General features: G+C 36.1%; 1 protein-coding gene across 5 annotated transcripts; it reads right to left on the reverse strand.

The window, feature by feature from the left end:
* Positions 1-275: 275 nt before the first annotated feature.
* Positions 276-12,162, reverse strand: LOC114763010 (protein EFR3 homolog cmp44E). 5 transcript variants are annotated; one of them, XM_028952630.1, is made up of 20 exons: positions 12,056-12,162; positions 11,571-11,731; positions 10,894-10,968; positions 10,340-10,455; positions 9,855-9,969; positions 9,438-9,566; positions 8,758-8,805; positions 8,488-8,585; positions 8,202-8,398; positions 7,818-8,110; positions 6,792-6,941; positions 6,383-6,691; positions 6,126-6,275; positions 5,211-5,286; positions 4,394-4,518; positions 4,059-4,253; positions 2,600-2,740; positions 2,386-2,514; positions 2,053-2,256; positions 276-745 (listed from the first exon to the last, which is right to left on the reverse strand). In XM_028952630.1, the coding sequence occupies exons 2-20, from the start codon at positions 11,703-11,705 to the stop codon at positions 581-583; spliced, it is 2,850 nt and encodes a 949-aa protein (XP_028808463.1). In that variant the 5' UTR covers positions 11,706-11,731; positions 12,056-12,162; the 3' UTR covers positions 276-580. The 5 variants fall into 5 exon arrangements, with proteins under 5 accessions (XP_028808463.1, XP_028808456.1, XP_028808471.1 ...); XM_028952610.1 differs by having other exon boundaries at positions 581-745; positions 4,394-4,521; XM_028952617.1 differs by lacking the exon at positions 12,056-12,162 and adding an exon at positions 12,032-12,047 and having other exon boundaries at positions 581-745; positions 4,394-4,521.

Raw genomic sequence — 12,162 nt, forward strand, 5'->3', positions numbered from 1 at the left:
TACTGCCTCAAGGGATCCAAGAATTAAGGGAATCAAGTTATCTACGTGTTTTTGGAGTTGATTAATAAAAATTGTCTCCTTTCCCTCATCAAAATTATAATTTTTGCCAAATATATCAAACAGCATCATCCCGCACATAACCGCAACCCGTGACATTTGGGATCCATCTGCAAAACCATGAGGTGTAAGGTAATTCATTTATTGATAAATATACATTTATTAAATTATAAGATTTTACAAAATATACCTCACATTTGAAACAGGGGGAGTATATGCGCAAGAGAAAAATTAATTTTAGATGTATAGATCGTTACCAGTTGTATAGATAATTGTCACTAAAATCATGCACTTGCTGGGGAGAAAAATCTTGTCCCCATTCCCCACAACGGAAAAAGAAAAAAGACTAGCATATGCACTGGTGGGCACGAATGGTAAGAAAACGTCCAAAGAAAGAATTATGATGAACAGTTGAACACTTACAGGAAAGAATGAAAAAATTACTAACTGCTTGGGAGACGGAACAAATGACAGAATAAGCGATCTAAATAGTTACATGCACCTATATGATAAATAAAACTTATTAGCATCCGGCGGCTTTCAGGAACTTGTCATAGGGGCTTGACGGCGGTAGTCTCAAAGTATGCTGCTGTCCAGGGTCATACCGTGCAAACAGGCGAACCTTATCTCGCGCTTGACTTTGCTCCAGAGTGGCCAATGCCATATCTCCTTTTGAACATTCCAGAGTCTACACGACAGCGCAGATGCATCAAACCATAATCGTTTCAATGTTTTTAAGAATCAATATATTCTATGCGCGGCCCTGCCCTTGGGGCCTGACTGCTGTGAATCATGGATTCATGGTACAGCCTAAGGTGTAGTAAATAGCAAAATTCCCGGGAGATGTAAATAGATGGTATAATATATAAACTCCACGCGTACAAAACAGGCTCATAGCCTCTCCGAATATATGTCAAAAGGATAAAAAAAAACATCAAAGATCTTAAGAGGTTATGAATATTTATAGATAAATTAAAATTAAAATGGGTTAATACAATTTTTTATCCCTCAAGTTTATTCTCATTTTGGTTTTAATTCATCAAATCTCAAACTATAAGTTTTAGCCCCTCAAGTTTCTTTCCGTCGAAAACATTGGTGCTTATAATTTAATAAATACCTTGACTATTTTACTTCTTGAAGAATTAAAACCTATGGTTTGAAACTTGAGGGCTAAAACCTATAGTTTGAAATTTGAGGGATTAAAACCAAAATGAGAGTAAATTTGAGGGACCAAAAATTATATTAACCCTATAAAAAATCATAAAATTTTCTCATTGACTCTGGACCCGGATAACATAGTATGCAGGCGACACTGGGAGCGTATACAAGGATAAATTTTCCTACCATGTTATGAGTCATATGAGAAAGGAACATATGCTGAGTTTCAGTCTATGAGAAACTCAATTTTTTTCCCCTCTCTCTATCCTTTCAGTGACAAGTTGATCACCGATATGTCGACAACAGTTTCAAAAGCAATGTGAATTAATAAACTAGGATAGCAAACAATTATGCCTTGTTTTTTTGGCCAAAAGTCAAACAGCTATATCAAGCACAGATTTTGAAATGAAAACGAGTTTCTGTTCAAATATTCATAAGCCCCACTCCCAATTAAGTCCCGCAGTTCAAATATCAAGATTTTCTATGGTTCTTTATTCTTTCTACAATCTAAACTAAATCCAAATTGTTCGTGGAATTTCACAACCAGGTGGCACCATTGACAAGTCCGAGGGCTCAACAAAAATTGTACTTCATGAAAAGGGAGTTCGCTAAACCATCCCCCATCCCCCCAACACCCCCCCCCCCCGGGTTTTTAAAAAAAAAAAATAGTGCCGCTGAAAGCAACAATAATTGTCATGCATAACAGAACACTTTAAATACTCAGTTGACTATTAAACCAATTAAATGCCAAATAGATCCTTGGAAAAAATAAATTCCTTCGTAATAACTATTTCTCTTTTAAATAAACTTCAAAAGTTATGATAAGAAAGTGATCACCTTAGTTGGTAAGGAGGGAAATTGTGTTTCATTTTCACTTGAAGGAACCATTGCCTTAGCTTCTTGGTGCTTGAAACTGTGAAGAATTGACATCTTCTGCTGTTTCCCTGTCACAAGCGCCTCGCACTGGTTCTTCATTTGGTCATAAGGCACAATAGCTGATGACATGGGGAAACTAGCAACTTGACGGGCAGTCTCCAGAACCTATACATAGAAAAATCCCATAGGACATCTAAAAGGATGACACATAGTCTCCAGCCAAAGCATCATAAATTGATTCAAAACACAATATCATGGAACCTAGCAAATTCTAAAATTAAAGATCAGCATTACCGATTCTAAGAGTTGATTAACACTTAGAACGTCAGGGTTATTGAAAGAAAGTGATGTTTTGCGATCTGACTGGCTTCTGCTTGGTTCGGGCTCCATCTCTTCATCCATCAAAACCACTGGAGCCATGATCTGGAAAACAACCAATCACCGAACTAATCAGACAGAAAATCTTTTCAGAAGGCACTTTAATGGAAATGCAATTTCAAGATTTTACCTCTTCTAAGTCTGAGAACTCAATTTGAGCTAGCGGAGAACATGGGCGTGGTGTCTCCATAAACAAAGGAGGTCCTGATGGATATGCATCATCGGGTGAAAAGCCCTGTAGAATTTGCTTCTTTATGCCGGACAACTCATCCTGACCAACAAGGAAAAGATTGGCATAACGGATCATTTCCAAGAAAAAAATGTGTATGCACTTGTCACTTGAACACATTGGCAAAATATTTTTATTTTTATTGTAAATTCATCATACAGTACATCAGTAGAATATTAATTAAAAAAAAAAAAGTGTACTAAGAGCAACCATTTAACTGCCTCGTGTATTAAACACTTGCTCAGAAATTTAATTCGTTCTATCATAAAATTCTAATATATATAGCTTCAAAAGTCCAATGGTGTAACAATTATCATATCATTCTAGTAACAATTATCTAGGGGGGTGTATTGTTTATCTATCCCAATGAGCCATTTATCGAATCGTTGCAATTGATGTTCGATCCCGAAGAGAGGGGAGAGATCTTCGGAGAGTGGGTTTTTATGATCCGATAAAGAATCAAACCTATTTAAATATTCCTGTTATTCTATATTTCCTTGAAAAAGACGCACCATAACAGAGAACCCCCCCCCCCCCAAAAAAAAAAAAAGCCTCTTTCCTACATTTCTTTTGCCAATTGTACTCGCACAGGTAGAGCTTCCCCATATTTATATAATTGGCGATCTGCACCTAAAATAACATTACTGATTGCTCAAGGGATATAAGAATATTTTTTAGATAAACCAAGTCAGATTTATATAGTCTTTATTCTGCAATGAAATTTGCTACTCCATTATAAATGTAATAATGGCTCATGAAAGTCACCCTGGTGAGATGGTGCTCCCTTGCGCAGAACCTGTTATAGTGTCGTTCCAATCAGAAGGTCCATATATCGACTCATAATACAACCACGAGGAGGGTGACATTTTCATTTTTCAGTGAGTCAACTACCAATCCATCTTAAAGGGTTAAACTCATAGAAGGCCTATGAATGGTTTTATGGATATCTATAAGATATGGCCCCTTGCGCTAAACACCTTCAGATGGAAGCATGAATGAGAGCATTTCCCAACTATTTCTTGAGCTGAAACTGATGTATAAAGAATTGCGTGCAAATGATCAAGCTCCTGATCACTTAATCATTAAACATAAAAAAACACATGAAGAATTGATTCGTCTTAAATGCTAAACTACTAGAAGACGTCCCATTAATCACTATATTAATATCTCTAAAGAAGACCAAATTCAACAGTGTTATTCATAGGTGAGCAGAAAATTCATCATTGACATGCTTAACACCTCAACCTGTCCAATGCAAACCAGAAAGAAAATTGAAGATCAATTCACAGTATTCTTGTATGACTCCAGCAAAATTGCCAGCTGGGCGGAAACAAATGAGAGATAAAACCATTCATCTTACCTCTGACAATTTTGCAAATTTAGTCATGAAGTATGATATTACAGTCTCTTTTAACTGCCTGTCATCTGATTCTACAGCTGAAAGCGACCTCATAGCATTGAATTCATCTTCCTGAGATCCATAAGATATCTTCTCTGATTCTATACAAACAGCCTGTTGTTGGATGTCATCGACCAACTCAAGAAAAGGATCTACCTGCAAATTTATGAATCCAATTAACTAACCAAACCAAAATAAATAATGTGGACTGATTGAGAATCTCAATTTCACAAGGAAACTAAAAAACAAAGACACTGAATATGATTCAATTTATGAAATTGGGTGAAGAAACTTACAGTGTTGTCAGTCATGGATGCCTTAACAACTGGAATCAGATCAGGGAAATCGCCTGCCCTGGCAGAAAATATAAGCATGTACGACGCCAAAGTAAAAAGAGACCTCCTGCGTGATGGTTGTAAGCCTCCTTAAAGAAACATCCAGAGCAATTTATAAGAACACAAGCAAGGAATATATTTATACTAAGCGTGAAAAGAATGCAAGACTATCATCAAGTTTTAGCAGGGTGACAAACTGAGCACTCAGGATTTTCAGGTTAAATCAGAATATTTAAAGCTACAAACACACTCTCTCTCTCTCTTTTCTGATAGAACAAATAAGATACAGTTCATTTGTTATTGTCAGGGACCATGTTAATTCAATTACTTAAATTTATAAGCGAAGGGCTATGACTAATTTTTATTACAATCTCAAGCACTCTTCCTCAGACAATGGTTCTTTGGTCTTGAAGTATGAATAAGGCACCAGCACACCATGCATTGTGCTGAAACTTAATTTAATTAAAGGATCAAACTCCTGACTATTTGGTTATAGAAGCTCTAACATCGCATTGAGGACCATTTTGATTCACAAGTATAAGCTACTAAGTGAAGGCCTATGGGGAGCTTTTGTCATAATCTTGAACAGCTAAGGACTTCAGGAAACTAGATACCAAGAATTTGATGCTTAACATTAGAAAAAAGAGTTCAGCCTTAAAGGCAGCCATATATCATAATTCCAAGTCAATTTGATGGAAAAAGATAATAGAAAAAAGAAAGTGTAGCAAGACGACAAGAGGAAAGGACTAGAAGAAATTCAGTTATACGTTTAACTTACCATCTTGATCCAAAGAGATACTCCTCAGGGAGAATGCCAGTTGGAAACATCTTACTAAAGCCATGTGACTGGATGTCTGTGGAAAGCAATTCAATCATCACAAACTGGCAGAAACTAATCATGTCAAATTGTCTTTAGCTATCAAAGAAGGAAAAAGGATGATGATATGTGCTCTAGCTGTCCATTTCTGAGAGGTACAAAAGTTCCTTTAAAAAAAACTATATATTTAAATACAATGTCGGCACTCATTTCAAACCTAGTCAAAATACTCATTGGGAAATCTGTATACAAGAGAAACTTAGTTATAAACAACAAAGGTGAAATCTAGCGAAAGATAATAGACAGGCATTAGCTGTTGGGAATAATCCCATAAAGCAGTCCCAAAATCATCAGTCGTTGCAGCCAGAAATTCTAAACAATGAGACATGCTTCTATCTTCATCACACCAGACAAACATGCAAACATCATCAAATATTTCTCCATAACAAGTTTGAGAAGCCAGGGACAGCATCGGGAGCGAAGAAGCTCATAATGCAAAATCTTAAGCACAAATTACAGAACAAGTATCACACTTTCAACACTTTCGTAAGAAAAGGGCCATGGACGCTATCTAGAAACCCATATATGATTATGAGATAGCGTTATAAAGGATTCCTGTAATTGTCAACCTCGTGATTAAAAATTGTGTGATAAAAGTTGTTTATGAAAAAAAGAAGTATATTATTTTCCCTACTAATTATATAGAATAAAACCCATATATGATTATGAGATAGCATTATAAAGGATCCCTGTAATTTTCCACCTCGTGATTAACAAATTGTGTGATAAGTAATAACTTGTTTATGAAAAACAGAAGCATATTATTTTCCCTACCAACTGTATAGAATAAAACGTCATGGCCACAATTAATCTCACCTTAGAACGAGTAAACAACAAAGCAATGCTATAAGTGTGAGCCATTGCCTCAAAATTCTCAGGGCCATTTTCTGCAGAAGTTGCCTGTACCCAGATTGAAGAGAGCAGAAGACTCACTTGGTGACTACTCAATCGAAGAGAACTCAGCTCCTGAAAATTACAGATACACCACATTTTTTAAGCACAATAAATATCAGAATCTAATGACTCAAATCTTTGCTAATACAATTTTATAATGATGATTAGAAATTTCATACATCCTTTCCATCGGTGAGAGCACGCGTGAAGCTGTGAACACAAAATAGATTAGGAACATATTTCCCATTGACACCTGCTTTTGTCTTTCCCTCTGATGGTTCCCTCTTCACACTGACAGAATTTTGATCATGAATGGCAAAGCTTTCACTCTCTACCTTCTGAATCATCTTTGTTTTCTGGTCTAAACATGGAGAAAAAAGGGATGGCATAAGCACCATAGAGAAGACACTATGTGCCCCTATTCGTGTGTCATGGTCTGGATGGGCCATTGCCATAAGCAACTGATGAAATAAAGCATCTGGGAAAGCCTGGACATTTCGATAAAAAAACCTTAATGTTTAGACAGTTGTTTTACAAGTGTTTAGGATGTAGAAAAGCCAATTTTCAGTCCAAATAAAAAGTACTTGCCTTCTTGTGATATGATATGTTAGGGATAGAAGAGATTAATTTTGCAGTTTGATAAATAGCAGAGATTGTTGTTCGTGCTACAATAGTACTATTTGAGATATTCTCTAGCACCACTGCCATCATATCAAGAATGGGGCCTGCATCCCCAACCTGACATTTCAAAATTTCATAGTTAATCCAAAAAGAATGCGGCAACAAAATAATACTCTTTTTCCTCACACAAGCGATATTGTAAATCCATGGGAAGGAAAATTAAGTGGCTTCCTTTTCCATATTAAACCATTAAGATGATACAAGTATTATTCCAAATGACACTTAGAGGCTTTGGGGCTCGTTCAGAATAAGAGGTTCAAAATGTATTTGCCTAAACAGATCCTCTGCTCCTCATACAGCTGCTGCTCATTGCGATTCCCAAGTGCACATTGCCTCATCCAGCAATCACTGCCATGTTAAGGAAAACGGTTTTGTTTTTCCCATCATCGTCCAAAGGGAGTTTGTGGATAAGGTCAAATGGGCTTATATGTTAGTCTGTCTGCAACTGGCGGTAACTTATTCTCAATACGAGGAATTACATGGATGAAAAGCAGTTAAATATTAAAAAGCATGTATTCTTGAGAGGCATAATGAGAGGTACCAATCTGAGGAGAAAAAGGACCTGTGATCATATATTTGCATCTCCATGGTTCAGTTTCCAGTTTTTGGTAAGTTAGACTCATCAAACTAGATCTTATGAAGGAAATCAGATTAAGGAGGATCTCATAAAGTTCAGGATTTTAGTTTTTCCCTCAGTTGCCAACTTGCCCAGAAGGATGAAGCCACTCTCACATATAAAATCTTGAGAAGTAACCCTTCTTAGAATATGACTCCTCAAAAATCAAGACATCAAGGTATCCATATGAGAAGGAGGATCTTTTTTCATATATAATTTTTCTTTTTGACTTCCTCAGGGAGGGGTATTGGGGAGGCTCTTCTAGAAATTTGGGTAAGCAAACAGCTGGAAAAGACAAACAAAAAAGTGATTCGTACCTTGCTTGAAAGTTGTAATATACACGATTCTAAAGCAGACTGAAGTTCAATGTTCAATTTATGTTCATCACTTCCAGCAACAGAAGCTTCAGCTAAAGTTTGCAAGCACTTCCTCAACTGTTTAATGAGGTCAGATATCGCACCGACAATTGCAACTGAGGCCTGCTGCTCAACATGTTCTGCAAGTTGTGAGGCTATCTTAACAATATTAATCTGCAGAAGAGGTTGCTTTGCAATATTCCTATGATCCAAGTGCTTGATTAAAATGGACAGCAAAAGATGGGAGTTATCTCCTGGCAGTCAGAAAGTGACCAATTAATACAGAGAAATTTAGAGAAAACTTCAGTTCAAGAAAAAGTTAAGCACTGAATATTCCAAGTCTACCTGATTCTGCCAAAAGGGATTGCAGATACATTAAAACAGAACAAGCAGCTCCTTTTTCCGGAGACCATTGATTTTCAGTATCAAAATTATGAAAAAGTGGTTCAAGAACACGCCTCACAGTTGTAGCTTCCTTAGCCAATTTTGCCATATTACATAAGCAAACCTTTGACCAATAAGCAGGATCCTTGGCAGTATCCCTGTTGACATGGTAAACAGATAAAGGTTGTCCTGGAATCATGAAAAATGCTTACAAAACAGGGGGAGAGATGAGTAAGATAAGACTTACAACATGAAGTCCATCCCAGTTCCAGTAAGCCTCTCCACCTCGGGATGGTTGACTTTCATTTGGAGATGCATGTAATTCTCCAATGTCACAGATATAATCTGAGGGGATCCACCCACCCAAACAAGAAACAAAAGGGAAATCTAGATCAGTGAAAGCTACCTAATGCTCTGAAGAGTTAATTCTGAAGATTTAATGCATCTTGTTGGTGTACGTCACTTTCTTGTTTTAAGGCGATCACTGACCAGTCAAAGCATAAAAAAAAATACTCACTTTGTCAAAATCCATGGAAAGATGTGAGTACTCTCCCATGAATTGCACCTAGTCACAGAAAATAGAGGGAAATTAATAAACAGCCTTGTAAAGCATTTGATTTACAGATAATGTATAATGAATAAGGTAACCACTATAATCTAACCAGAATGAAATTTACATATGAAAATGAATAATTTGAAAAAAAAAAACTTTTCGTTCATCCCACAGATGCAATTTTCTAAGATTAAAACTTTATATTGTGTCAGTGCATATGTCAGTCATCCATGGCCACAGTTCTTGGTACAAGTATGGTATGATTAATTAGTCAAATGAAGGAGTCCAAAGTCTAATTCATTTACGAAATATATATATAAATTAACAAAGTAAAGGGAGTTGCAGATTCTTATCAAGAGGCTAAATATTCAGTATATTTTATCTCAATATGGTTTGTTATCAATAATTTCTAAAACTGCCAAGGACCATATCTTGAAGAACAATCCCCTCCACTCTTTAGTGTATCATCATGTTTCCAGTTATATTCTCATCCACAGAGAGTTTCGTTTAAAAAAAAAAAAAAAGGATATGTAGTTTCTAGTGTGTAATTAACCAAGAAAGGAAAGACTTCATACAATTAAACTTCAGAGAGTGAATGAGTAACTTCTAGAATAGTAAAAATCGAAGCAGAGAAAGTACAACACCATATAGGATAGAGCTTGAAGTCCAGCAGAACGTAGACGCAAAACTCGTTCATCTTCTCCGACTTCTTGAGCCAATTGGCATAGTTTAGGGATGAGACCCTCCAAATTGAACATGTATGTACTGTCTGTCTACTTTTAACTCAAAATGTCAGCATCAACAAAGTTATGACATCCAAACATTGTGAAAACATTTTTGGTCAAAAAAAAAAATTGTGAAAACATAGCACGTATTCCCCAGAAAACAGAGGGCAAGAATCAAGAAATAATGCAGCCAATAAATATATCATACTGCTTCAGCAACCCTCCGAGTTGTCCAAGTCTCAAGTTATTAGGCCTCTTAGTCAACATGAAAATGAACCCCACAGTAGTTCTTTATTTATAGACTCGAAATTAAGTGAGATGGGCCTAATGAAATACCTGGCAATTTATAAAGTCTACAAGTGCTTGGCAACCTAAAGTCCTCATTTCATCAGCTCGAGTTTGTTCTAAAAGTGTTCGAATGATCCCTAAAAAACTACTAGCAAATAAGGGCCTGCAAGATTAAACATCATGTGAATATCATCACATATTTAAAATAATAGGAAAAAAAATAGCAATCCATCAATACGATCAAATAAACAAGAATTTGAAAGGAGACCCAACTAGAAACATTATGTAAGAGATGCAAATCTGGAAGTCCCTACAGTATGTTGCATGTACAAGGAAAAGAGGCATAAATTAGATAATTCTAAATTCAAAAACATTCTGCAATTTTATGAAATGTTCTTCTGGTGATTCAATCTAAGAAGTTGAAAGATAAACTCCACGACCAGCCTTCCCCTTTGTTCCAGTAAACTTGCATAAGATAAAGTGAAAATGCAACACACGGACTATGCGGTTAAATTATCCAGCATCGAACTTACATCTGCTCCTTGCATGACGATAACAATTTCCTGTATATCCACAAGACAACTTTCACTGACCCAAAATTTTCATTACGCAGGTCCTTGTAACATCTTTGTTCCAGGTTTTCAGTGATCTGCATGGATAAAACGCTAAACATCTTAAATGAAAGCTAACAGGATTTCCTCCTCCAGCACATAATCAACTCATTATTGTTTAAAATAAGTTATGAAGGAGATATATTTTCACCAGTTTAGAAAATTAGTTAACTCTAAAAGATTCATAGAAAAACGTCTAAATTTTCTCCACCATTCATTATTTATCTTTGAATTATGTGAGGCAACTGTACGAGAACTAAGTGAAAGAGAAAAGAAAATTTAGAAAGTACAAATTCAAAACAGAAATAAAGACGTATGACAAAGAGATTTAATCGATGTAGAAAACAAAGGGACACTTATTCAGGTATTAAGCGGTATACTCATTGTCAAAATGATCAAGAGAGCTGACTGTTGGCTAGGACTACATAGCAAAAATAGATCTAAGAACATCTTCTTGGGGAAAGGGAAAAAACAACCTTTGGAATTCTCAGTGGATTTTTGGAGGCATATTCACATAGCTTTCCAATTTTCCTCTCATTAGGCCCAGCATCCTGCCATATCCAGTAACAGTCACCCACATAAGATTTTTGTTACGTTGGAAAAGCCAAAATACAAAAGGGGATCTAAAGCGTTCAAAGTATTATGTTCTGTAATCTTATCCAAGAAACTAGATATGTTCCTTGTGCAACACACATGATCGATAATAATTTAGAAGTTTTTAGAAGGTTATACTTGTGTCTTTAACATTTAGACCCCATTAAAATGTGTAGAAAAATATTTGGGGAAAAAAGAGTTGGACATAGCCCAATATGATGTGTGGATAAAAATTGAAAAGAAAAAAATTGCACAAAACTTAAGAGAGGTCTTATAATTTATGGTTCATGAATGGCATAGCTCTAGTAAACTTTTTGTGTTACTAGGATAGGCCTCATGCCTTTGCCTGGATTGGACCTCAAAACCACATTACTTAAAAAGAGATGGCAAGAAAACAAATAAAATGAGTGTACAGGTTGGTAAAATAAATGCAACTAAAAGTTAATCATTGGTCATTGATAGTAGAGAAGCATCGTTTTGACTAAATCGTCAATCTGCAGATGATATAAAAATGATTCCTCCAAAAGTGAAATAACATATCATGAGCAGAAAATTTCACCTGATTACGCGGGAAGATATCAGTAAGCAATTTCTTGTAACGCTTCACTGGCTGTCTTGAACTTGCCCTCAAAGAAGGACAAATGCAACAGAGGTTACCACAGACGGGCACAACCCGCCTGGACATAACCCCCATTTTCCCGTGAAACTACCAACCCTCCGCTGAAATTCAACAGAATTTAGTTAAATAAATCAGTAACTTCAAAATTAACATTCCAGCAATGAAAAGTTGAATTTACATTCCTTCCTCAGGATTTGGTCATCGTGGTCTTTCCAGAAATCAATTATGAGCAAGATTAAGACCCAATTAAATTCAGGCATAGCTGAGCTGTGCATACAGCATACATAGTTCCACAATGTCACAGGTAAATAAATTCCAAGAAGAAAACAAATTGACGGAGAATATTTTGGATAGAAACTGCATTTGACTGGGCCAATATTCAGGAAAAAGATATTCTCCACCTAATAAAAGCACAGAAACCATACTCTTTCGCAAACTGAAGCGTCTCAGATCGCGATCGGAACTGAAAGCCAGAACGGGAGAAAATAATTTAATCAAACACCGGAAAGACCAAATTCCAACCTGAAATAAC

This window comes from Neltuma alba, unplaced genomic scaffold (assembly GCF_004799145.2).
Source record: "Neltuma alba isolate B1F8T4 unplaced genomic scaffold, ASM479914v2 tig00001759_pilon, whole genome shotgun sequence".
In the NCBI taxonomy this organism is placed as follows: domain Eukaryota; kingdom Viridiplantae; phylum Streptophyta; class Magnoliopsida; order Fabales; family Fabaceae; genus Neltuma; species Neltuma alba.